This window comes from Opisthocomus hoazin, chromosome 5 (genome assembly GCF_030867145.1).
Source record: "Opisthocomus hoazin isolate bOpiHoa1 chromosome 5, bOpiHoa1.hap1, whole genome shotgun sequence".
Classification (NCBI taxonomy): Eukaryota; Metazoa; Chordata; class Aves; order Opisthocomiformes; family Opisthocomidae; genus Opisthocomus; species Opisthocomus hoazin.
Window position 1 is genome coordinate 2,442,663 of NC_134418.1, and position 23,323 is coordinate 2,465,985.

General features: G+C 54.1%; 2 protein-coding genes across 8 annotated transcripts in view; both read left to right on the forward strand.

Moving 5' to 3' along the window:
* ALMS1 (ALMS1 centrosome and basal body associated protein) overlaps positions 1-7,257 on the forward strand; it is a 78,813-nt gene extending 71,556 nt beyond the window's left edge. For all 7 annotated transcript variants that reach the window (XM_075420251.1, XM_075420245.1, XM_075420246.1 and 4 more), the window contains one exon: positions 6,790-7,257. In XM_075420251.1, the coding sequence (XP_075276366.1) occupies positions 6,790-6,834 (45 nt within the window). In that variant the 3' untranslated portion in view covers positions 6,835-7,257. The remainder of the gene's footprint in view (positions 1-6,789) is intronic.
* An 8,911-nt stretch (positions 7,258-16,168) lies between these two features.
* ADAM33 (ADAM metallopeptidase domain 33) overlaps positions 16,169-23,323 on the forward strand; it is a 35,948-nt gene continuing 28,793 nt past the window's right edge. Inside the window, exons 1-2 of the mRNA XM_075420252.1 lie at positions 16,169-16,321; positions 19,022-19,104. Coding sequence (XP_075276367.1) covers positions 16,189-16,321; positions 19,022-19,104 — 216 coding nt within the window. The 5' untranslated portion in view covers positions 16,169-16,188. The remainder of the gene's footprint in view (positions 16,322-19,021; positions 19,105-23,323) is intronic.

Here is a 23,323-nt window from a genome sequence, read left to right on the forward strand (position 1 = left end):
AAAACAGTCAGGCTTAGTGAAACTGGGAACAAAAAATCCCCCTACCTAACCTGAAATCCTTCTGGTACCTGCACATGGTGTGTGGAAAAAAGACAAGGAAGCATGGTCCTGGTTAAAGCATACAAAGGAAAGTCTTGCGCAGTCTCGAGGGAAGAACAGAGGGATCGTGGAGCATATTTAAAGAAGATATTCCACAGACAGGACGCTGCTGGTTTTGCTCTCGTGCGCCCTTGCTGTAGATGGGTTTAGCTTACACAATTCACAGCTTAACTCCCCTGCAGGGAGCTCCTTCTGTCCCTGCTAACGACTGCTGCTCTTCTTCCCTGGCTGCCCGAGCTGTGTAAGGTCTTTAACAGGCAGACACAAAGCACGGGGTTAACTAACGACAGGCAGACTGAGGAAAGCTGTGCTGGAGACTCACCTGGGTTAAGTAAAAAGGAAGAGTCTTCTGTCTGTGTGCCCTGCCATGTGCACACATCTGATTATCCAGTATTTCTGGGTAACAAGCGGCATCGGTTTATACACAGTGATGCGATGAATGGCCTGATAAAGCAGAGGCTGCCCATTTGTCCCCTCTGAGAAGTGCATCTCCAGTGCTGATCCATGTGTCGCTATTTGAGCTGTTCTATGCTTAAGTTTTCTCTGAAGACCTAATAAGAACTAAAAGATGAGAAGCAACAGTTCAGAATACAAACGCTGAGGTTCTAACCTGACTTGCCCTCTCGCTCTTTAACTCATACACCATAAAACGCAGCCTGCTGGAGAGCTCTGGCAGCAGGCAATAAACTGCATTATAAGCCTCAGTGGTTTAAGGACATGCATTAAAAATTAAAGCTGATTTTTTTTTTTTTTTTTTTTTTTTTTTCCCTCTGGATCTTAAGGCTGCACTTTGCTTTTAGCATTGTAACGCTTTCCGGGCTGAGGTGTCCTACCAGAGCTGGAACAATAGGGTTAGTTTATTTGTTGGGAACAGCAGCAATTGGATTTTAAAAGTCAGGGCTCATAATGCAACGTAGCATCCAGAATACCTTCCTAATGTGATTGCGGGTACTTGCCACTAGAATTACTGGAATTGGTGCTCTGCTTCTACAGGGTATCTTCAGGACGTATTTTCTTCCCTAGTCTGAGAATCTCAGGTGCCAGTAAGGTTGCAAGAGTTACTGAATGCTGGCAGTTGTAGAAGTAACGTAGTCAGCTGGAAGCAGAGAGGGAATCGGATTAGAATTTTTGTATGCGAGTGTGGTTGTGATTGGAAGAGGGATGATGATTCATGGCAGTAAATACTGTCATCTTTTTGTCTTCCTTGATGGTGCAGAATGGCTGCAGTGAGTAGCTGTAAATGCAGTGAATGGTTTGTTTAGAATTTGGTTAATGTGTTGCTGAGAGCATCAGTTTCTAAGCAGATCTGATTGCGCATGAAAAAAAGAACCACAGGTTTTGTGGCACGACTCCAGAGATGACACAGAGTATTAGGAGAAGAAAGCGGCTGGTGCAAAAGCTGCCTAAAAGCGTACGTAATCGAAGGTTGTGTCACTTAAATGATCTCCTTCCCCTCTACACTGCCCTGGTGAGGCCTCATCTGGAGTACTGTGTCCAGTTCTGGGCTCCCCAGTTCAAGAAAGATGAAGAGCTACTGGAGAGAGTCCAGCGGAGGGCTGCGAGGATGAGGAGGGGACTGGAGCATCTCTCCTACGAGGAGAGGTTGAGGGAACTGGGCTTGTTCAGCCTGGAGAAGAGAAGGCTGAGAGGGGACCTTATAAATGCCTACAAATATCTGAAGGGTGGGGGTTGGGAGGATGGGGCCAAGCTCTTTTCAGTGGTGCCCAGTGACAGGACAAGGGGCAAGGGGCACAAACTGAAGCAGAGGAAGCTCCAGCTGAAGATGAGGAAGAACTTCTTCCCTCTGAGGGTGACGGAGCCCTGGCCCAGGCTGCCCAGGGAGGTTGTGGAGTCTCCTTCTCTGGAGATATTCAAGACCCGCCTGGACAAGGTCCTGTGCAGCCTGCTCTGGGTGACCCTGCTTGGGCAGGGGGTTGGACTAGATGACCCACAGAGGTCCCTTCCAACCCCTCCTATTCTGTGATTCTGTGATTCTGTGATCTGTAGCACAGCACCCAGACTGCGCTCTGAGGATCTCTCATAGCGGCCAGTTGACGAGCTACTGGTGTAGAACAGCAGATCAGTAGTCTAGAGTAGATCTGACCCTTAGTTTAATTGCAGCCATCTAGAGGAGGCCTGTTGTGCCTGATATGGACCGAGCAGGGGACAGTTCCTTCCAAGATGGCTTGGCATAGACCCGGACAAAGCTTGGGAAAGCAGAGGGAAGCCAAGAGCCCTGCTCGAGTCTGGGTGCAGTACTCCTGTTCTCCGACTCCCAGGCCAGTGCATAGCAGCATGACCTGCCCCACATGAAACCGCTTTGTCCTTCACTTTCTGGATTTTGACAGGCTGCCACTGGACATCTTGATGGGAAAGGGGCCTACTGGTGCCCAAGTGCTCCAGAGCGCAGCTTAGCAGGTTAAACTGCCGGTGGACGTGGGTGCTGAGGTAGCCTGTTGGGGAGCATCTGAGGCTTACACTTGTATTTTCTTGGCTGATTTTCTGCTCTGCAAATGCCAGTACCTGGCAGAGGAGCCCTGATGAAGCAGCTGGGCAGGCGGGGATGCCTTAAACTGCCAGGCCAGCCGGCTTAGTGAAGGAGAGCCCGAGCACTTAACTCTCTTCCAGCGCCTGTGGCTGAACACTTTGTTGTAGTAGTGAAGTGTGCTGATATCCTAAGTTTATCACATCTCAGCCACGATGTGATATGGTGCTGGGACACTGGTTGCTTCTACATCTCTCACTGATTCCAGAGGAGCAGACGTGTAAAACCAGGCATACACCTCGCTAACAGCGGTACTCTGAGGTTGGGGTTACTAGCTGTAGAGTGTGTGTGCCATTTCTGTGGGGCATCGAGGGCTCACAGGTCCAGGGTGATGAAAGCTTAGGAAAGGAAGCAATGAATTAAACATGTACACACACTCATATCTGTGCGTGCATGGACAAGTGGTGTCTGCTGAAGTATCCTCTGGGCTCCCCACTTCAAGAAAGTGAGAGAGTCCAGTGGAGGGCTGCGAGGATGATGAGGGGACTGGAGCATCTCTCCTGCGAGGAGAGGCTGAGGGAGCTGGGCTTGTCCAGCCTGGAGAAGAGAAGGCTGAGAGGGGACCTTAGAAATGCCTCTAAATATCTGCAGGGTGGGGGTCAGGAGGATGGGGCCAGACTCTTTCTAGTGGTGCCCAGCGACAGGACAAGGGGCAACGGGCACAAACTGAAGCATAGGAAGCTCCAGCTGAAGATGAGGAAGAACTTCTTCCCTCTGAGGGTGACGGAGCCCTGGCCCAGGCTGCCCAGGGAGGCTGTGGAGTCTCCTTCTCTGGAGATATCCCAGCCCCGCCTGGCCGCGGTGCTGTGCAGCCAGCTCTGGGTGACCCTGCTTGGGCAGGGGGCTGGGCTGGGTGACCCACAGAGGTCCCTGCCAACCCCCGCCATGCTGGGATTCTGGGATTCTGTGATAAGTGCGTATTGATGTAATTTATGGGCCGATGCTTCGGAAGAAAAATGAACACCAGCTTCTTCGAAATGTATCTTAAGGAGAAAACAAACAGAATTGCATGTTGCTGGTGTGAGCAACGACAGCTACTCTGTGGGACACACTGCTCTCTGGAGGCAAGGTACCTCTCGTCGTTTGCTGTAGGGAACAAGGATAATGAGCTTCGTGTCCAGGTTGAGGGATGAGATGAAACTCAGTTTATCTGGCTTAAAATAAGGCCCCGAATTAGTGAATGTATATGAACAAAATTTGCTTACCTTTTATAAAGTATGATGAAAACACTCATAGAGAACACCTGAGAAGTAAGGGCTGTCGGTGCTTGTTTGAAGGCTTTTTTGTGCTGCAGTGGCAATGTGGGGCACTGCAGAGGGAAGGGAAGAGAGGATGAAAGAACAGTTTTGTCAGCGCGGAGTGAGGATGGGATCCTTGGGAGGAGACAGTGTGGGTTCGTATGTAACTGGAAACTTCCCAAAATTCTGTGCTAGAAGGCGGCTGAGGGTTGCACAGGCGTGCTTAATCTTTCCAGTTGTTAAATGATCAACGTTATTAAGATAGTGAAGTTATTTTTATCACAGGATGCACATGGGTCTGGGCAGATGTTCTGTCCCAATGTCCCTTTGCTTTTGTGCTCTGATGTCAAATGCAGCATAAAATGATGCTAGTCAGGTAAGGGTATGGTGCATGCCCTTTAATTTTGGAGCTGTATAGCCAAGACAGATTTCTGAGCTAATGGCAGCATAAATCAGAACTTTCAGCCCCAGCGAAGTGAAGCGAAAATGAATTTTATAGGTTTATCAGATACAAGTTTGCTCCGTTACCGAGCCTTTTCCGTTAGATGTAGTGAGTTTGTAATTTTTGTAAACAGGGAGCATGGGAGAAACCTCTGTGAAGGGGACAGTGAAGATTAATTTATGCACTTCCCACTACCCCTTAAAAAAGGAGAAGGATACTAGCATTCTGGAACAGTAACCACTATTTTATTTATGGATGGGACGTGTTCTTCAGAGCCCATGCAAGGCAGGGGCCACAAGGTGTCACTACCCCAAAGGAAAAAGCAACATGCATCTAGAGGTGTGAAACTACATTGCACTTCATTACTGTAAAGCAGCAAGCTTTTTTAGTATTTGTTTTTCATCCCCTTGGCTACGTTTTCCCTCCTGTCAGCAACATGTTAAGGGTTGTTTGTTTTGTAGTCGCTTCCTGGAAGTGGAGCAAAGAGGGGAGAGAGAATCGAATTGCCAGCTGGGTTTGCTTATTGGGTTGCAAAAGGGCCTGCGAGCTGGGAGGACTGTTCAGAGGTTCTGGGGTGTGAGCGGTTCTGAGCCCTTCTGAGGCAGCAGCTTCGCTGCTTTTTGTATCGCAGAATCACAGACTGGTTTGGGTTGGAAGGGGCATTAAAGATCACCTCGTTCCAACCCCCTGCCACGGGCAGAGACCCCTTCCACCAGCCCAGGGTGCTCAGAGCTCCATCCAACCTGGCCTTGAGCCCTGCCAGGGAGGGGGCAGTTACAGCTTCTCTGGGCAGCCTGGGCCAGGGCCTCAGCACCCTCAGGGGGAAGAATTTCTTCCTTATATCCAGTCTGAATCTCCCCTCTTTCAGTTCAAAGCCATCACCCCTTGTCCCATCACTCCCTGCCCTTGTCACAAGTCCCTCTCCAGCTTTCTTGTAGGCCCCTTCAGCAAAGAATACCATAACAGAGCTGGCATTAGCAGTACTCGAAGGTGCTCGAACAGTCTGGTGTGATTTGTGTCCAAGGGGTTTTGAATCCATCTTTGGATTGTTTTTTTTTTTTTTTTTTCCTGTTCTTTCATGAATTTGTCCACTTGCTTTGTGAAGTGTAAATGTCTGGCGTTGGCAGCACCACAGGGCAGAGTTCCACAGTTTAACTGCAGAAGACTGACTCCGCACAAAGTATTACGGGTTTTTTTGTTTTGTTTTCCTTTTTTAAAATCTATTACCAGTTTTTTTTATATGATGCCTCCCCAGATTGTGGAAGAATCTGCAAATAACGTTCCCTTTTCACCTCCTTCAGGCTCTTCAGGACTGTGTAGACTTTCGTCTCTTCCCCTTCAGTCATGGCTCATCCCTCCCACTGTGGTGAAGGGTTCCAATTTATTCAGTTCTGTATTGTAGAAGACACTTTCTGTGTATTCCACTGTGCTTGGTTACTCTGCTCTGTAACTCTTCTAGTTTTCCTGTGTCCTTTCATGAATGCATGGCAAACTGGGGAACACGTAACTCCCAGAAGTTTGTATTCAGCAGGTGGAGGGAGAGGCATGCATCGTGGTTCCGTAGGGAAATACTCTGTCAGCTAACGTCAGGGGGTGTTCTGACTCTTCCGACTTCTTTCGGACCAGTTCTGCAGCAGCCAGTGCAGGGATATCCTGGTGTTCCTCACACCAGTGAGTGAGGAATCAGAATCACAGACTGGTCGGGGTTGGAAGGGACCTCTGTGGGTCACCCAGCCCAACCCCCTGCCCAAGCAGGGTCACCCACAGCAGGCTGCACAGCACCGCGTCCAGGCGGGGCTGGAATATCTCCAGAGAAGGAGACTCCACAGCCTCCTTGGGCAGCCTGGGCCAGGGCTCCGTCACCCTCAGAGGGAAGAAGTTCTTCCTCATCTTCAGCTGGAGCTTTCTCTGCTTCAGTTTGTGCCCATTGCCCCTTGTCCTGTCGCTGGGCACCACTGGAAAGAGCTTGGCCCCATCCTCCTGACCCCCACCCTGCAGATATTTAGAGGCATTTCGAAGGTCCCCTTTGGGCCTTCTCTTCTCCAGGCTGAACAAGCCCAGCTCCCTCAGCCTTTCCTCATAGGAGAGATGCTCCAGTCCCCTCCTCATCCTCGTAGCCCTCCGCTGGACTCTCTCCAGTAGCTCCTCATCTTTCTTGAACTGGGGAGCCCAGCACTGGACACAGGACTCCAGATGGGGCCTCCCCAGGGCAGAATAGAGGGGGAGGAGAACCTCCCTCGCCCTGCTGGCCACACTCCTCCTCATGCACCCCAGGATCCCATTGGCCTTCTTGGCAACCAGGGCACTGCTTTAGCTGTCCTAAAAGGTGTCGGTAGCCATTTCATAGTCTTGTATTACCCCTTGATACTTCGTTCAGAAAGCTTATTAATAATATCTTCATGTTTAGTGTCTTTCATTTTTAGAGAAATAACACTCATCTCTCTCGGTTTGTTTTTATCTTTCAGAAAATCACCAACCATGTCTTAGGGAGGAGGGTGCCTTGGAACTGATAAAGATCTCCGGTTCAAGTGAAGACCTGTTGTGCTTAGTAACCATGCAGCATAAAGGAGATTTGTGATCTGAAAAAGATAAGGCAGTAAATACTTGTGCAGTGTGTGTTTTGTGGTATTTAGTTGTCATTTTTGTACTAATATAATCTTGCTGTATTGAACGATCAATGCTTTGATATGGATGACAGGTTTTTAAATAAATGGCCGGGTTTTGTAGTGGTGTTACGCACTTCCAAAGCAAATGTACTTTGGAAGTACTTGGTTCATAATATATTTATAAATACCTGATTGGAATAACAGTTTTATATATTTATTTTAAATGGTTTTTAACAATGATTTTTAAATTTTTTTTATTTCCTATCTCAACGTAGAAATTTATTGTAATGTTTTGTACTGCAGAAAACCCTTAAATAAATAAATAACATCAGATCAGTTTGTAGTAACTATTGTAGCAATCACAAAATGTATCTTCGCTGTCTGTAGGGACAATGTCCAAGGAAACCGGCTGTAAGCACCTCTTACTTTACCCAGCACAGAATTTAAGAGCTTAGGCTGTTTAAACTGGATATTATAGCACTTGAAAGAGTGGACGGGTCATGCCTTCCCTGACCGTTCACTGACTTTCTGTACGAACCAGGAGAGTCTCATCAGAGCAATTTTTTGTGACGTTGGGAATTTTCCAGCCTTGCCCAGGAGAGTCCCCTTCACTGCGTGAGATGCTTGCGGGCTGGCAGGGTACTTGGTTATGCACTTCGCTAGCATCACCGTGGCAGGAGATGAAATACAAAGGTTGTGGTTCTTGGTGATGGAAGCCTGAAGTCTGAGTTTTATTTGCTTATCACAGTAGAGATCATATGATATTTAAACAGGAAAAGGCATCTGAGGAACACTAAGTGGGTGTGAACAGCGGTTTCCTATTTTCTGTACTCCTGTAGATGTTCCTCGCAGTTTCGGTCAGGGCACAGCTGTAACGGTACACCTGATTCTGCAGAAGGTGAAGCACGACTCAGAGATTTTTGACCTCTTATGTTCACTAAAAATTTCACAGAACTTCTTGTTCCACCCCTTGGCTGACCCATCCAGCAGAGGCTGCGGTCCAGCTCTGCCAGTTACCCCTGGAGTTCGCGCTGGGATGCAGTGGATCAGATCTTCAAATGGTGGGAAATAGTGTGATCCCCTTGAAGGTGGGTAGAACTGCACGAAGTTACACTGGGCAAAGGTTTGGCACAGTGTTTGTCAAACTGTGTACTGTGCTGGGGGTACCACAGAATCACAGAATAGTAGGGGTTGGAAGGGACCTCTGTGGGTCATCTAGTCCAACCCTCCTGCCGAAGCAGGGTCACCTACAGCAGGCTGCACAGGACCTTGTCCAGGCGGGACTTGAATATCTCCAGAGAAGGAGACTCCACAACCTCCCTGGGCAGCCTGTTCCAGTGCTCCGTCACCCTCAGAGGGAAGAAGTTCTTCCTCATGTTCAGATGGAACTTCCTGTGCCTCAGTTTGTGCCCATTGCCCCTTGTCCTGTCGCTGGGCACCACTGGAAAGAGTCTGGCCCCGTCCTCCTGACCCCCACCCTGCAGATATTTAGAGGCATTTCAAAGGTCCCCTCGCAGCCTTCTCTTCTCCAGGCTGAACAAGCCCAGCTCCCTCAGCCTCTCCTCGTAGGAGAGATGTTCCAGTCCCCTCACCATCCTCGTAGCCCTCCGCTGGACTCTCTCCAGTAGCTCTTCATCTTTCTTGAAGTGGGGAGCCCAGCACTGGACAGAGTACTCCAAATGAGGCCTCACCAGGGCAGTGTAGAGGGGAAGGAGAACCTCCCTCGTCCTGCTGGCCACACTCTTCTTGATGCACCCCAGCCGTTAAAGCAGCTTTTACAACCTACCCCAGCGTCAGAAGGAAATCAACCATGAGAATATATCCCGGTGTAAGTTTATAATTTATCTGGATGTGTTTTTCTTATCAGAATAGCATGCAAAAACCCCAACCACCACAAAACCATGATCCAGTGTGTTGGAAGGCCGTGTGTGGTCTGGTCTCGGAAATCTGAAGCTAAAAGTGCAGGTTAAAAACAACATACTATGGCACGTCTGTGATAAATCAGCTCAGAGAATGGCGTATCTCTTTAGACCTTTCTGCTTTTCAGAATCAGTTTTCACCTATTTGCTCCTTCTGCTGTCTTGTCCTTGGGATCAGGTTGGTTGCCAGTTTCTGCTTTGCCTTTCAAAGCAGCTTGCTTTGATGCTGAAGCAGAAGGCACTAAACGTGCTGGTACTGAGATTTCTCGCGTGATTCTCCGCTACACATATGAATAGACTTTCCCTGCGACAAGGATTTCAGTTGTGTTGGAGTCAGAACAAGATCTTGCCTCCCTGAATGCTCATTTAAAGCAGGTTAGCTTCTTAAATAAGCTTTTAAGATTTCAACTGATGAAAAAAATGCAAGCTTAAGGGCCCCGCCAATGCCTGAGGGGATGCCTGGAGCTCTTCTTGCAGTCAGGTAACACAGCCACTGGCTGCTTTTATCTAAATGTCCGTAGGGTGCCTGTTCGTTGCTCCCTACCGACAGCGTAGAGGCCGATGATCAAGGACGCTGTAAAGCGAAGAATAACAAAGGCAGCCCATTTCCACTAGTTGGAGTACCCATCTTCATCTAAGTAGAGAACTAATCACAGAATCACAGGATGGCAGGGGTTGGGTCACCCAGCCCAACCCCCTGCCCAAGCAGGGTCACCCAGAGCAGGCTGCACAGCACCGCGGCCAGGCGGGGCTGGAATATCTCCAGAGAAGGAGACTCCCCAGCCTCCCTGGGCAGCCTGGGCCAGGGCTCCGTCACCCTCAGAGGGAAGAAGTTCTTCCTCCTCTTCAGCTGGAGCTTCCTCTGCTTCAGTTTGTGCCCATTGCCCCTTGTCCTGTCGCTGGGCACCACTAGAAAGAGTCTGGCCCCATCCTCCTGACCCCCACCCTGCAGATATTTAGAGGCATTTCGAAGGTCCCCTCTCAGCCTTCTCCAGGCTAAAATAGCCGAGCTCCCTCAACCTCTCCTCGTAGGCCCCTCCTCATCCTCGTAGCCCTTCGCTGGACTCTGTCCAGTAGCTCCTCATCTTTCTTGAAGTGGGGAGCCCAGAACTTGACACAGCACTCCAGATGGGGCCTCCCCAGGGCAGAGCAGAGGGGAACGAGAACCTCCCTCGACCTGCTGGCCACACTCTTCTTGATGCACCCCAAGATCCCATTGGCCTTCTTGGCACCCAGGGCACACTGCTGGCTCAGAGTCACCCTGTCGTCCCCCAGCACTCCCAGTCCCTCTCCACAGAGCTGCTCTCCAGCAGGGCCGCCCCAGCCTGTACTGGTGCCTGGGGTTGTTCCTCCCCAGGGGCAGGACCCTGCCCTTGCCCTTGTTGAACCTCATCAGGTTCCTCTGTGCCCAACTCTCCAGCCTGTCCAGGTCTCTCTGGATGGCAGCACAGCCTGCCGGTGTATCCACCACTCCTCCCAGTTTGGTGTCATCAGCAAACTGGCTGAGGGTGCACTCGAACTCTTCATCCAGGTCATTGATGGAGTTGAACAAGGCTGGGCCCAGTACTGACCCCTGAGGGACACCACTCATTACAGACCTAACTACACGCTGTAAAGCCTTTCAAAACAAAGGAAGAGCTGCTGCGTGTTTTTGTTTTTATGTTTTACCTCTCTAAAAAATGTCTGCTGACTACCAAAGTAACTGAACGGTCGCTGTCACTCTGCGAGTTGTTAGAGCTGCAGCCCGAGAGCTTTAGCGACAACTTGCTGTGCTTCCTCGTTTGGTGGTGAAAAGTTGTAGCGTTTTTCCTTTGCTAGTGAAGAAGTATTTGCTTTTGTTAAAAACTTTCTGGTCGGGCACGCTTTGATCTATCAGAATGCGTGAGCTGAAGATTGTGCTTGGATGTTTTACGCTGGTCTGGGGCCGCACAAAGAGTTTGCACCCTGCGTGCTGAAATAGTGTAAAGCAAACTCTGCTTTGCACACAGAGGGGAAGACAGGTTTGTGGAGGAACAGCGTGGGGTGGTTTGACTTTTCTCCCCGGACGAGTGAGCACCTGTGATTCCAGATGGAATTGGGAGGAGCTGCAAGTTCTCAGAACTTCCCACAGTCAGGTCCCACGTGGCCAGGTTGAGAGGAGGCAGGTCTCCGGCAGCGTTACCATCCATCCTTTGCTCCATTTCTTCATGAGGGATGCTGGTGAAGCTGGCTCACGCCCATTCCGCTACCATTCCGTGTTGTCATCGGGTCAGATAAAGCTTGTGCTTGGTGCAAAGCATCCTGGGTTTATAGTTTGATGGAAGGGGGCTGTTGACGTTGGGAGTCATCGGTTCCTTCATGCACATCTTCCTTCTGAAAACTCCGGAAGTTAGGCTTGTCTTGTGTTGATTCCAGCATGGAGCCGTCTCTTCTTAACCCACCGCTACACAAAGACTTTTAGGGTAAGTTCTGCAAATCTTTGGAAGTTTAAAGAAGGCAGAACTAGTTTTTTTTTTTTAACCCTACAGGAGCAGGTTTTTCTTCTGAGCTAATCAGAAGCATTCTTTGACCAGCATTTGCCCTGCCCACCCCACACAATGATTTCTGTGGGGAAGCCAAAGGCGTGTTGGCGTCCCACCCAAAGGCCAGCTGCCGCGGCTGCCATCTCAAGCGCTGGGAGAGGGCAGCGCAGTTGCCTCTGGAGGTGTCTCTAGAAACTGAAAGCAGCTTTGATCGTTGTTCGTTTGTACCTTGTTCCTCATCAAATAAATACGATGACTGGTCGTTGGCTTGGGATTGCAGGTAGATGTACTGTCTACGAACTGAGCTTCAAGGGAGAAGCGTGATGGAAGGATGGGTGGGTGAGGTGGACAAAGGCTGGGAAAAGGGGTGTAAAAAAGCCACCTTATGCTGTGAAATGTTCCTTAAAGAGGCTTGTTTGCCCTTCAGAAACACTTTCTGTTTCCTCTTTAATGATTGTTTCCACTAGGTCTACCTGTTGTTTTCCGTCCTGATGGACCTTTTATAACAGCATGGTAAGTCCTCTGGTTCTTGGTGGAAGTTTTCACAGCTCTTTCTGTGGAGAACCAGTCTCAAGTTTGAGATCTGCCGTGTCAGGCAGTGATGGGGCTTGAGCAGATGTGGTTTGGGACACGCGCTCTCGTCACCGGACACTGGAAAGGTCGCCATGGAAACCCAGTTGTAAGAACGATGTAAAAGAAAGGCTGAAGTGCACGACCTCACTGGAAAAGGAAGATCCCCACAGAATATAGTCAGGTTACTCTGCATCTGTCTAGATATGGCCTGGCCCGGGGTGGTTGGCTCCTGGAGGACTGCTTCCCTGAAGGACTTCTGCCGTCTGCCTCCATCAGCGGGAAATTTGGTCGTGGTTGTGCCTGTAGGAGAATGCAACTGGATGAAGAAGGGGAAGGATATATAGTGATAGGACAAGGGGGAACGGCTCTAAACTAAAAAAGGGCAGATTTAGATGAGATATCAGGAAGAAATTCCTCACCGTGAGGGTGGTGAGGCCCTGGCCCAGGCTGCCCAGAGAAGCTGTGGCTGCCCCCTCCCTGGCAGGGTTCAAGGCCAGGTTGGATGGACCTCTGAGCACCCTGGTCTGGTGGAAGATGTCCCTGCTCATGGCAGGGGGGTTGGAACCAGGTGATCTTTAAGGTCCCTTCCAACCCAAACCATTCTGTGATTCTATGATTTTCTCCGTGCAAAAGCAGGTAAGCTACTCGCTTCCGTTTATCCTTGAGAGCATCCTGGTTTATAATTCGCTTTTCCTGAAACAATACCCTAATGAAGAAAATAACTTCCTGACTGGCTGCTCATTAGTCTAGATCAAACTTTAATCCAGTAAAGAAGATTTTAATGTATTGCTTCCTTTATGCTGCATTTATGAGTTGGCCAGCTGGGCGGCTGTAACGCTGTAGAGCGCAAAACCGTAGCATGAAGTCATTGGACATGCTCGTCGTCGGCTTGGGGAAGGAATTCAGCCCAACTGCTGTAAATGGAAAAGACACGATTCTTTCACACGAGCAAGGTTTGAAAGTCAAACTTTTATTAATATTTTTCTCCCTACATCAGCAGATAAACTGAATTCTCCAGGCCAAATTAGACCCTGCGGGAGGGTGAATGACCTCCTCATGACAAATGAAATCCATGTTGATTAATACACTTCTTGGAAGGCACTCAAATTCCATGGTGATGAGGACAGTTGTAAGAGGTCTTGACAGGGGAGAAGGTTATTTTCCTAATACAATCTAATTTTATTCATGTACCCGTGTGCTGCAGCCCTGTCTCTTTCTAGCTTTATCAGAAGCTACTTCAGACTTGTCTTCATGATGGAAAAGAAAGGAGAAGCTCCAGCTTGTTTGGGAAAAGTTGTGTTGGCTCCTCCACCCGAGTTCGATTTGGCTCGTCCCATGAATCACCGCCGCAGGGGGCTTGCCGCTGGCCTCTGCCAAGTCTCGTTGAGTCATCTGTGGAGTAGTCAGCCCTGGCCTTCCCCTGGAGGAGAGCGAGTCTCCTGGGCTCTGGGGCTTGGGTCTGGAGGAGGTGGCATGCCAGCTATGCACCGTGGCCTCCCGAACGCCTGTGCACAAGGAGCTGCGGTCCTGCAGCACCTTGTGCAGATTGAAGAGTCGTTTTGATGGGAGGTGAGGTGACATCGGGTCTAAGGAGACACTTTTTTTGGTCTATCAAGGCCCAGGTTTTTATGACTGGCGTAGAGCTGTTTTACTCTGTTACAATCGTCCTTGTCCTTTGCTGAAGGCTGAGACCATTTGTGGCAAAGACCCAAAGTGCGGGACCCCGGCGGGTGTCCTGAGGACACCTCCTACGCTGGTGTGACACGGCGTGCTGGTGGCCTCCTCCGTGGCCATGAAGAACGAGTGCCTGGGAAGACAGGCGCACGCTGAATATAGACACCAAGGGGCCCTCGCTGTCTTTAACTCCACGGTTGTGAGGGATCCCCCCGCCCCTGCTTCACACGTGCTGCTCTTGGCTTACGCCCGGACGCAGGATCTCGGGCTCAGCTGCCAGGCTGCGCGACCCAGCTGCAGACCACGGTCGGGTGCCACAGCTTCTGTCGGCTTTTGTCAGCAGAGCTATCAAGTGATGGAGGCTGTAGGCAGGGGGGAAGAACGCCTGTTCCTTTGCACAAAAAGCCCTTTTGTAAGCTGCTCTGGATAACCACCAGCCGTCGCCACCCCCAGCCCTGCGCAGGGCCACGTACTTCTCCACGGCCAACGACCACGCTCGGGTTCCCCGCGCCGGTGGGAAGCAGAGACGCTTCCGCCTTCACCTACCGCTGAGACAGAATCACAGAATAGTAGGGGTTGGCAGGGCCCTCTGCGGGTCACCCAGTCCAACCCTCCTGCTGAAGCAGGGTCACCTACAGCAGTCTGTAGAGGACCTTGTCCAGGCGGGTCTGGAATATCTCCAGAGAAGGAGACTCCACAGCCTCCCTGGGCAGCCTGGGCCAGGGCTCTGTCACCCTCAGAGGGAAGAAGTTCTTCCTCCTCTTTAGCTGGAGCTTCCTCTGCTTCCGTTTGTGCCCGTTGCCCCTTGTCCTGTCACTGGGCACCACTGGAAAGAGCTTGGCCCCGTCCTCCTAAAGACCATGCGACCTTCAGTAGTCTGCGCTGGTTGAGAAAGTGGAGAAATGAGGGGAAAATTGTCACGCAACCCGCAGCAGCGGTGAAGTTGCGCTGGGGAGACGGGCTGCCAGGGGAAGGCTTCCTCTGGCTCACGGTCCCTGCTCCGTCCCAGCCCCTGGCTCACCCCTCCGCAGCAGTCCTGCCCACCAGCTGCCCTTTCTTGGAAAGACATTCGCAGCTCTCCGTAGCGCGGCCTCGTCCCTCTGGGCCTTGCTGCTGCTGGTTTCCTGGTGGCTGGACGCCCCGTCGTGCGTTGGGACCTCTCCTAGTTGTGTGCCAGGCTGCTGATCTACAGCTGCTCTGCCAAGCTGCCTGGGTCCAAGCAGGGACGGCAATGCCCCCTCTTTCTCACCATACTTGCACAGGTTTATTTTTTGGAGTGACTTCATTTTTTGCAGCGTTTGTCTTTCTGCAGAGGTGATGTGGGACCTGCCCAGCCCCTCCACGGCGAGCTTCAGCAGGAGACCACCTTCAAGCTTCACGGAGATCTTCCTGGTGCTCCGCAAAGCTTGACCCAGAAAGGGCAGAAGACGCTTGGGAGACCTTGAGGTGAGAGCGAGGTGTTGCTAAACGGCGTTAACCCACCCGAAAAACGCTGTGGCTGGAGCTGCTGGGGCCCGGAAGGTGCTCAGGAAGGCTCGCTGATGCTGCCCAGATGTTCGCATCTGGCGGTTGCACCCGAGGACCCTGCTCGCAGGACCTCGACGCGTCTTTCGGTGCCAGGCGGGCTCTGGCCGTGCTGCTGGGGCTGCACCAGTTTGGTTTGCCCTTTCTGCTGGGAAACCCCAGAAAAGTCCGCCGGCCGTTCCTCTCCCGAGATGCCACCTCGGGAGATCCCCAGCGCACCTCGGGCGAGGGTGCCTTGCAGCCGCCCCCGTTGTGAGAGTAAAATCGCTCGCCAAGCTTTAATTACTAGCGGTAATCAATGTTATTATCGGGCCTTCAATAACCGTTGATGAATCCTTGCCCTGAAATTTGGAGGAGAGTCGGGGGGACCCCGGGGGAGGACGCAAAAGGGCTGAAGCCGAGCAGGGGAGGTGCGGGCTCTCCCCGCGCCCGCTGTGCTTTGATGGGGCTGGATGCTTGCACCTAAATTTTAATTAATATTAATATTCTTAACATTAATAATATCAATATTAATATCAATATCAACATTAACATTAACATTAATATTAATATTAATATTAATATTAATATTAATATTAATATTAATATTAATATTATTAATATTACTAGTAACATTGATATTAACAGCGGTGGGGTGTATTGGGGGTTGCACGGGGGTCTCTGCTCCGTCGTGGGATTGAATGGGGGGGTTTAATTGCCTCCCCCCCCCTTGCTGTGCAGGCAGCCCCCCGGTCCCCCCCGGGTTCCCCCCCCGCAGGGAGGGGGTGCAGCGAGGAGTTGGGGGGGGGGAGCCTGGGAGCCGCCTTCTCCGCCGGTCTGGTTTTCATTAAGCGGCCCCGGCCGGGCCAAGAACCACAGCAATAAATAAAAGCGAACAATACCCGACCCCCCCCCCCCCCAGCCTCCCAGCCCAGGACCCCGCCTGGGAAAGGGGGCTCGGGCGAGAGGGGCCGGGCCGGGCTGGGGGGAGGGCTTGGGGGGGGGCGGAGGGAACCCGAGAGCATAAGAGGGGAAGGCAGGGCCGGCGGCAGCGAGCGGAGGCGGTGACAGCCCCGGGGAGAGGCGGCATGGCCGGGCGGGCCCCCCATCCCCGTCCCGTCCCCCCCCCCCGGGGCTCGGCTGCTTTGCGGGGGGACCGCGTCTTTCTGTTGGGGTTGCTGCTGCTGCTCCCCGGGCGGGGGGATGCTGCCGGAGGGGCAGGTAAGGGGGGGTACCCGGGGGGGTGCGGGTGGATGTGGGGCTGGGGAGGGGGGTTTCGCATCCTTAGGGTCCGACCACCCTCCCTTCGGCCCCATCGAGCTGCTGGGGATGTGCCCCCCCCCCCCCCCCCGCCACCCCCAAATCTCCCCGGCGCGTCCCCCAAGGGTCCCCACGCTGTGTGGACTGGTTGGGATGGGGGGGCTGGGGCCAGCCAGCTTCCCCCCACCCCCGAGAGAGGGGATGGATGCTGCTCCCCGCCCCCCCAAACACCAGAGACTCCCCCCATCCCGCACCTCCCCGCAACCCCCGCAGCTGCGGGCAGCGGCACCTCGGGAGGGAGCTGGCGGGCGCCTGTTTTGGGGTGAAACTTGGCTTTTCCTGCTGCTGAGGAAATCCGTTGCTTTCCCTGGAGCTCCCATCGCTTTTCAAATTGGGGAGCGGGGTGCCTGGGTGGGTTCAGCCTCCCGCCGTCCCTCTCCTCCAACCCTCAATCCTTCCCCAGCCCCACTGAGAAGCTGCCCCTGACGCTTCCCCACGCAAAGCTCAATTTTTATTGTTCTTATTTTTCGCTTCCGAGCTTTGCCGGCTTCGCTGCCGCCGCCGCAAAGAAGTTTTCCGGCGACTCCGAGCGAGACGCGTGCGAGCCCCGCAGCTGGGAGAGGCACAGGGAGGGTGGTGGGAGCCAGAAACCTCAGTTTTGCTTTAAATCGTGGAATCGTAGGTTGGAGAAGACCTCTGAGACCACCAAGTCCAACCATCCAGGGGAGCGGAGGGGAAAGCTGGGCTTCAGCTGGTGCCTGGGCGCTGCGGGGTTCGGCTTCGGGCTCGGGCATCCCCCAAACGCGGGGCTGCCCGGCTGACACGGGGCCAAGATCCCTGATGCCAAAGCAACAGCATTCCCAGGGAGGGCTGGGAACGAGCGTGTCTTCCAGGAAAAGAAAAGAACGGAGAGGGGGAGTGGGAAACCCTCTCCGCGCTGCGTTTGGGTTTATTTGACTTAGGCTTTTCAGGCCCCGTCTCGTGCTCTGAGTCTCTCCGATTCCCAGCAAAAGCTACAGTCGAAAAAGCACGAAGCTTAATATCATAACCCAGAGGTTTTTAGGACGTGGCCCCAAGCCCAGCCCCCTAATCCCTGCAGAACGGCTGCCCCTCTCCTCCCCTCCTCTCCCCAGACAGCGTGGGAGAAAGACGGGCGCTGCGGCGTCTCCCTGCCCTTCTACCCCTGCAGCAGCCAGCGGAGGAAAAAATAGGGTGTTTTTTTGTTATTTTCCCCCTCTTTTCTCCATACTGGGAAGGCAGCAAACCCCCCTGGAGCTGAACATTGGTCGCATCGCGGCCGTGCCTCAGTTTCCCCACCAGAAAAGGAGGCTTGGATGTGGCTGGGGGGGGCTGGAGGGCCCCATGAAGGCTTTCGGAGGAGGTGAGGGGAAGGAAATTGGGATCGTGCCACCACCTTATCTACAGTTATTCCTGGCATCTGATTTCGTGCTATATATAATGAAAGCTGATTAAATGCCACTGTGCGATAGCGCCGGGCGCGTCCCGGGGCCTGGGGGGACAGACGTGGCCGGGCTGGGTGGCTCGATCGCGTTCAACCCTCAATCTGCAGCTCCCAACCAAGAACTTCCAGGGTTTGTTTTACTTTTTTTCCCTCTTTACTTTTCAATAACTTCATCTTTCCCCCAGCCAAATCCCCCCAGATGGTTGCAGGGGGAACCAAAACAAGCGTATAAAATTATAAAGCCGTAAGCCCTGTTATTCCACTCCCTTGGTAAATAACTTCGCCCTGCGCTCGGAAGGTTGTTGGATCCAAGCTTTCACTGAGAACATTTGGCTTGGCGAGGGCGGTCCAGCCCTTGACATTTTTGCTAGACCTCATCTCCTCTCCGCAGCATCTTCAGATTTGATCTTTATTATTTTTTTTTTTCTGCTGTTGTCCCGGCTCAAGTCGTCGGTTGCCGCTCGCTCTGCTGCCATCAGAGGCAGCCACATTGTTTAGGGGGAAAAAAAAAAAAGAATCTTAGAAAGTCTGCCTGTCTCGAGCCAAGGAATTGCTTGTGCTGCTCTGCCCGGGGGAGCTGGGATGGCTCAGAGAAACCCGTAATGTGCTGCAGCTATTTGAGCTCCGCTGCTCCCTGCTCGAGCCCGGCTCTGGCTGGAAAAATGACGGCTCGGTTTCTGGGGGGGTCGAACCGTGCTTCCCCGTCCCGTCAATGACCACAATCAACAATCTGAAAGCGTAAATCCCCCCCAAAAAGCTGTTTGTGGGATGCGGGAGAGATGGAGCCGGCGGGAGGATGCGCAGCCCCTGCCCTCGCCCCGGGCTGGGGTGCTCAGGGGGTGCTGGGGGGGTTTGCCTGGGCTGGTTGGTGATGGCCGGGACGTCAGCGGGGTCAGGGTGGTGCCACCCACGTGCCAGCTGCTTCGTCTGGGTAGGTTTTGGGGGATTTGGGACCTGGGTGAGCGGTGATGCTTCTGGGAGGCAGCGATGAGGGCGCTGGCTTGGGGAGGGGTCAACGCTTCGGCTTTGCCCTGGTGTCCATCACCCAGAACCACCCCAGAGGTGGCCCTGGACATCAGCCACGGCCCCCAGCGCTGCCTCTTCCCCCCGTTTCTCTCTTGACGTGGCCGTGGAGGAGCTCCCGCTCTCAGGGACTTGCAAGGTGTGTTCACACGCTCACTGGGTCTTCTCTTCTCCAGGGCCACCGTCCCACGGAGAGCGGGTCACGCCGCACTGGCTGCTCAGGGGCCGCAGCAGGCGAGCCGTCAGCCTGGATGAAAAGGTAAGGGCAGAGGACGGTTCCTCTCCCCCACGCCACATGTCCTGCACCTGGAGGTCATCACGGTGGGACTCGGATGGAGACGTTGAGTTTGCAGAAAGGGGAGCAGGTTGTTGAGTTTGCAGGACCCGTCACCTTGTGCTGGTGACGAGCAGGGAGAGCAGAGGATGCAACAGTGAGTTAATTAAATCTGGCCTGAACTATAGGAAGGATGGCCAAGAGCTACAGGGCAAGTGGAAAGGGGTTGGGTGCTTGGAGAGAGGAGGTGGAGGTAATTCATCAGGCTGGTGGTTTGGCCAGGACAGACAGACCCAGAGGTATTTGCTAGCGGGAAACTGCTGCGGGATATAAGAGCGGTGTCCTTAGCAAAAACCGCGGAGAAGCCAGGCACAGAGAGGACCTCTCTTCCCAGGGCTGCTCTGCTGGCCGTCGCACCCCCCCTGCCACCCCCACCGTCTCCAAATGCAGTTCATGAGACGCTTGTGGTCACCCTCGCCCGGGTTTGGTGCCTTGCCGGGTTCTGGGGACGAGCGGCTCCGCAGCTGCCCATCGGCTGCAGCAGCTGGTCCTCAAACCTGGCAGCTGGGAGGGTCTTGGGGGCTGTGGTCCCCTTCGGAGCAGATCGGATCGCTTCCCAGCACGACAAGCACCAGTGGGGATGGTTGCAGGAAACCGTTGTGTTTTGAGGCTGAGCAGATTCACTGCTCAGAAGACTCAGTGCTAGGAAGTGACTTTCTCTGGTGGCATCTCCCTGGATGAGGACGCGGCTTTGAAGCCACCTGAGATGCCTCAGTGCTGGGAAGTGACCTTCTCTGATGGCATCTCCCTGGGTGAGGACACGGCTTTGAAGCCACCTGAGATGCCTCAGTGCTGGGAAGTGACCTTCTCTGGTGGCATCTCCCTGGATGAGGACGCGGCTTTGAAGCCACCTGAGATGCCTCAGTGCTGGGAAGTGACCTTCTCTGGTGGCATCTCCCTGGATGAGGACGTGGCTTTGAAGCCACCTGAGATGCCTCAGTGCTCAGAAGTGACCTTCTCTGGTGGCATCTCCCTGGGTGAGGACACGGCTTTGAAGCCACCTGAGATGCCTCAGTGCTGGGAAGTGACCTTCTCTGGTGGCATCTCCCTGGATGAGGATGGGGCTTTGAAGCCACCTGAGATGCCTCAGTGCTCAGAAGTGACCTTCTCTGGTGGCATCTCCCTGGGTGAGGATGCAGGTTTGAAGCCACCTGAGATGCCTTAGTGCTGGGAAGTGACCTTCTCTGGTGGCATCTCCCTGGATGAGGATGGGGCTTTGAAGCCACCTGAGATGCCTCAGTGCTCAGAAGTGACCTTCTCTGGTGGCATCTCCCTGGGTGAGGATGCAGGTTTGAAGCCACCTGAGATGCCTTAGTGTTGGGAAGTGACCTTCTCTGGTGGCATCTCCCTGGATGAGGATGGGGCTTTGAAGCCACCTGAGATGCCTCAGTGCTCAGAAGTGACCTTCTCTGGTGGCATCTCCCTGGGTGAGGATGCAGGTTTGAAGCCACCTGAGATGCCTTAGTGCTGGGAAGTGACCTTCTCTGGTGGCATCTCCCTGGGTGATGACGTGGCTTTGAAGCCACCTGAGATGCCTCCAAGTGAGACCTCCTTGCTCCAGGCAGGAGATACCGAGGAGGGGAGTCAGCCCCGAGGAGCTGGGTAATGACTTTTCCCAGGGGAACTGGGAGCACCGCTCCTGTCCACATTGGCTGCTGACAATCCTGCTTCTGCGGTAGCTGAAGTCGCCCATCGCGTTGGGGATGCTGTGGTCAGCCTGCAGAAATGTCACCTCCCTTCCCAGCAGCCCCGGATCCGTCTGTATTTAGGTCAGAGGACATTTATTTTGGGCAGCAGGAGATTTATTTACACTCCTGCTAACACCTCGCTGCCCGGAATTGTGCTGGGTGGGTGCAAATCACAGGGGGGGTCGGGACTCGCCGGGGGACCCCAGGGCTGGTGGGGCTGGGGTGGCCAGCAGTCGGGGTTTCTGGGCAGGTCCTGGCCTGTTTCCCAGCATCTGCTCCGCTTCTGCTGGCTCCAGCCAGCCCAAAACAAGGAGGCTCCTGTTCCTCGGAGCGGGGGGAAGCAGAGGAGATGGAAGGTGGTGTCCTGGGCTCGGTGGTCGCAGCCCGGAGCGGGGAGGCTTCGTGGGGGAAGGACGGTGGCAACCAAAGGATGGGGTCAGGGCGAGCAGGTTCCCCACGCGCAGACAGAGCCCCAAACCGGCCCTTTTTGCCTTGTTGTGGCGGCCGTGTGTATTTTTAGGATCAATTTAGTCCTCTCCATCCCCGCCCCGTCTCCTCCTGCCCTCCAGCAAAGATCCTGGAAATGAACACAGCCACGTGATTGCCACCAGCCCGCTCTGTCCGGGCAGGGCTGGCTTTCGGGGCAGGAGCCTGCGAAGAGACAACTGTCGTGAAATCACAGAATCCCAGAATGGCAAGGGTTGGCAGGGACCTCTGTGGGTCACCCAGCCCAACCCCCTGCCCAAGCAGGGTCACCCACAGCAGGCTGCACAGCACCGCGGCCAGGCAGGGCTGGAATATCTCCAGAGAAGGAGACTCCACAGCCTCCCTGGGCAGCCTGGGCCAGGGCTCCGTCACCCTCAGAGGGAAGAAGTTCTTCCTCGGGTTCAGCTGGAGCTTCCTCTGCTTCAGTTTGTGCCCGTTGCCCCTTGTCCTGTCACTGGGCACCACTGGAAAGAGTCTGGCCCCGTCCTCCTGACCCCCACCCTGCAGATATTTAGAGGCATTTCTAAGGTCCCCTCTCAGCCTTCTCTTCTCCAGGCTGAACAAGCCCAGCTCCCTCAGCCTCTCCTCATAGCAGAGATGCTCCAGTCCCCTCCTCATCCTCGTAGCCCTCTGCTGGACTCTCTCCAGTAGCTCCTCATCTTTCTTGAACTGGGGAGCCCAGAACTGGACACAGGACTCCAGATGGGGCCTCCCCAGGGCAGTGCAGAGGGGGAGGAGAACCTCCCTCGCCCTGCTGCCCACACTCCTCCTGGTGCAGCCCAGGATCCCATTGGCCTTCTTGGCACCCAGGACACGCTGCTGGCTCATGCGTGGCGACCACCCCGAGGCTCCTCCGTCCCTGCCTGGGGGGCTGCTCCTCTGCGCGGCGGGTGGGACGCTGCGGGGTGGCCGGTGCCCGGGGGGACGTCACCGCGTCTCCTTTCCCTTCTCCCTGAGGAGCGAGGTCGAGACTGCACGGAGAGGAGGAAGAGGAGGAGGATGGTGGTGGTGGCCCTGCGGTCCCATCGTTGTGTGCGGGCTGGCACGGTGCTGGGGGGGCCCGGACCCTGCCTGCCCCCCTCTACACCCTCCACTCTCCCATTGTTCGGGGCTGAGCTCCCCACGAGCTCGACGGCTCCCGGCACACATGGAAGCGATTTTGGAGAGGCCGGGGAGGAGGTCGTGGGGACTCTGATTGCAAACAGCTCCCTCCTCGCCACCAGCTTGGGGTGGGATCCTGCCCCGCTGCTGCCGACATCCTCCTCCTCCCGCTCCTTCCCCCGGGCTCGGAGCACGGAGCGAAGGCTCCCAGAGCTGACCGGGGGCTTTTCCAGCCCTTCAGAGCTGGAAACAGAGGTTGTGTCCAGCATCCTGGCCTGGGGGTCCCACCAGTGTCCAGCCTGGAGGCACGGGAGTCCCCTGTCCCCACCCTGGGGACGCAGCCAGCCTGTTCTGCAGCCTGGGCTGTTCCCTGCCTTATTTCTTTCCCTTTGTAATTGCTTTTTCCCGAGCGTGGTTTCTGGCTGTGGTGGTTTTAAACTGGAAGAGGGTGGGTTTAGATTGGACACAAGGAAAAAATTCTTTGCTGTGAGGGTGGTGAGGCCCTGGCCTGGGCTGCCCAGAGAAGCTGTGGCTGCCCCCTCCCTGGCAGGGTTCAAGGCCAGGTTGGATGGAGCTCTGAGCACCCTGGGCTGGTGGAAGATGTCCCTGCTCATGGCACGGGGTTGGGACGGGATGATCTGTAAGGTCCCTTCCCACCCAAACCAGTCTGGGATTCTCTAAATCACGAGGGCTGAAGAGCACCCAGGCAGAAGAGCCCCTCAACCTCCCTCCGGCTCTCTCCTGGCACCCTGTCCCTGGATGGGAACGCGCCCTGGCACCGATGGAGCATCCTTCCACGTGCCATGGGCTCCCCGCTGGGTCCGTGGAGCAGCCGGTGGTGGGACATGGCAATGTCCTTCATCCTTGCT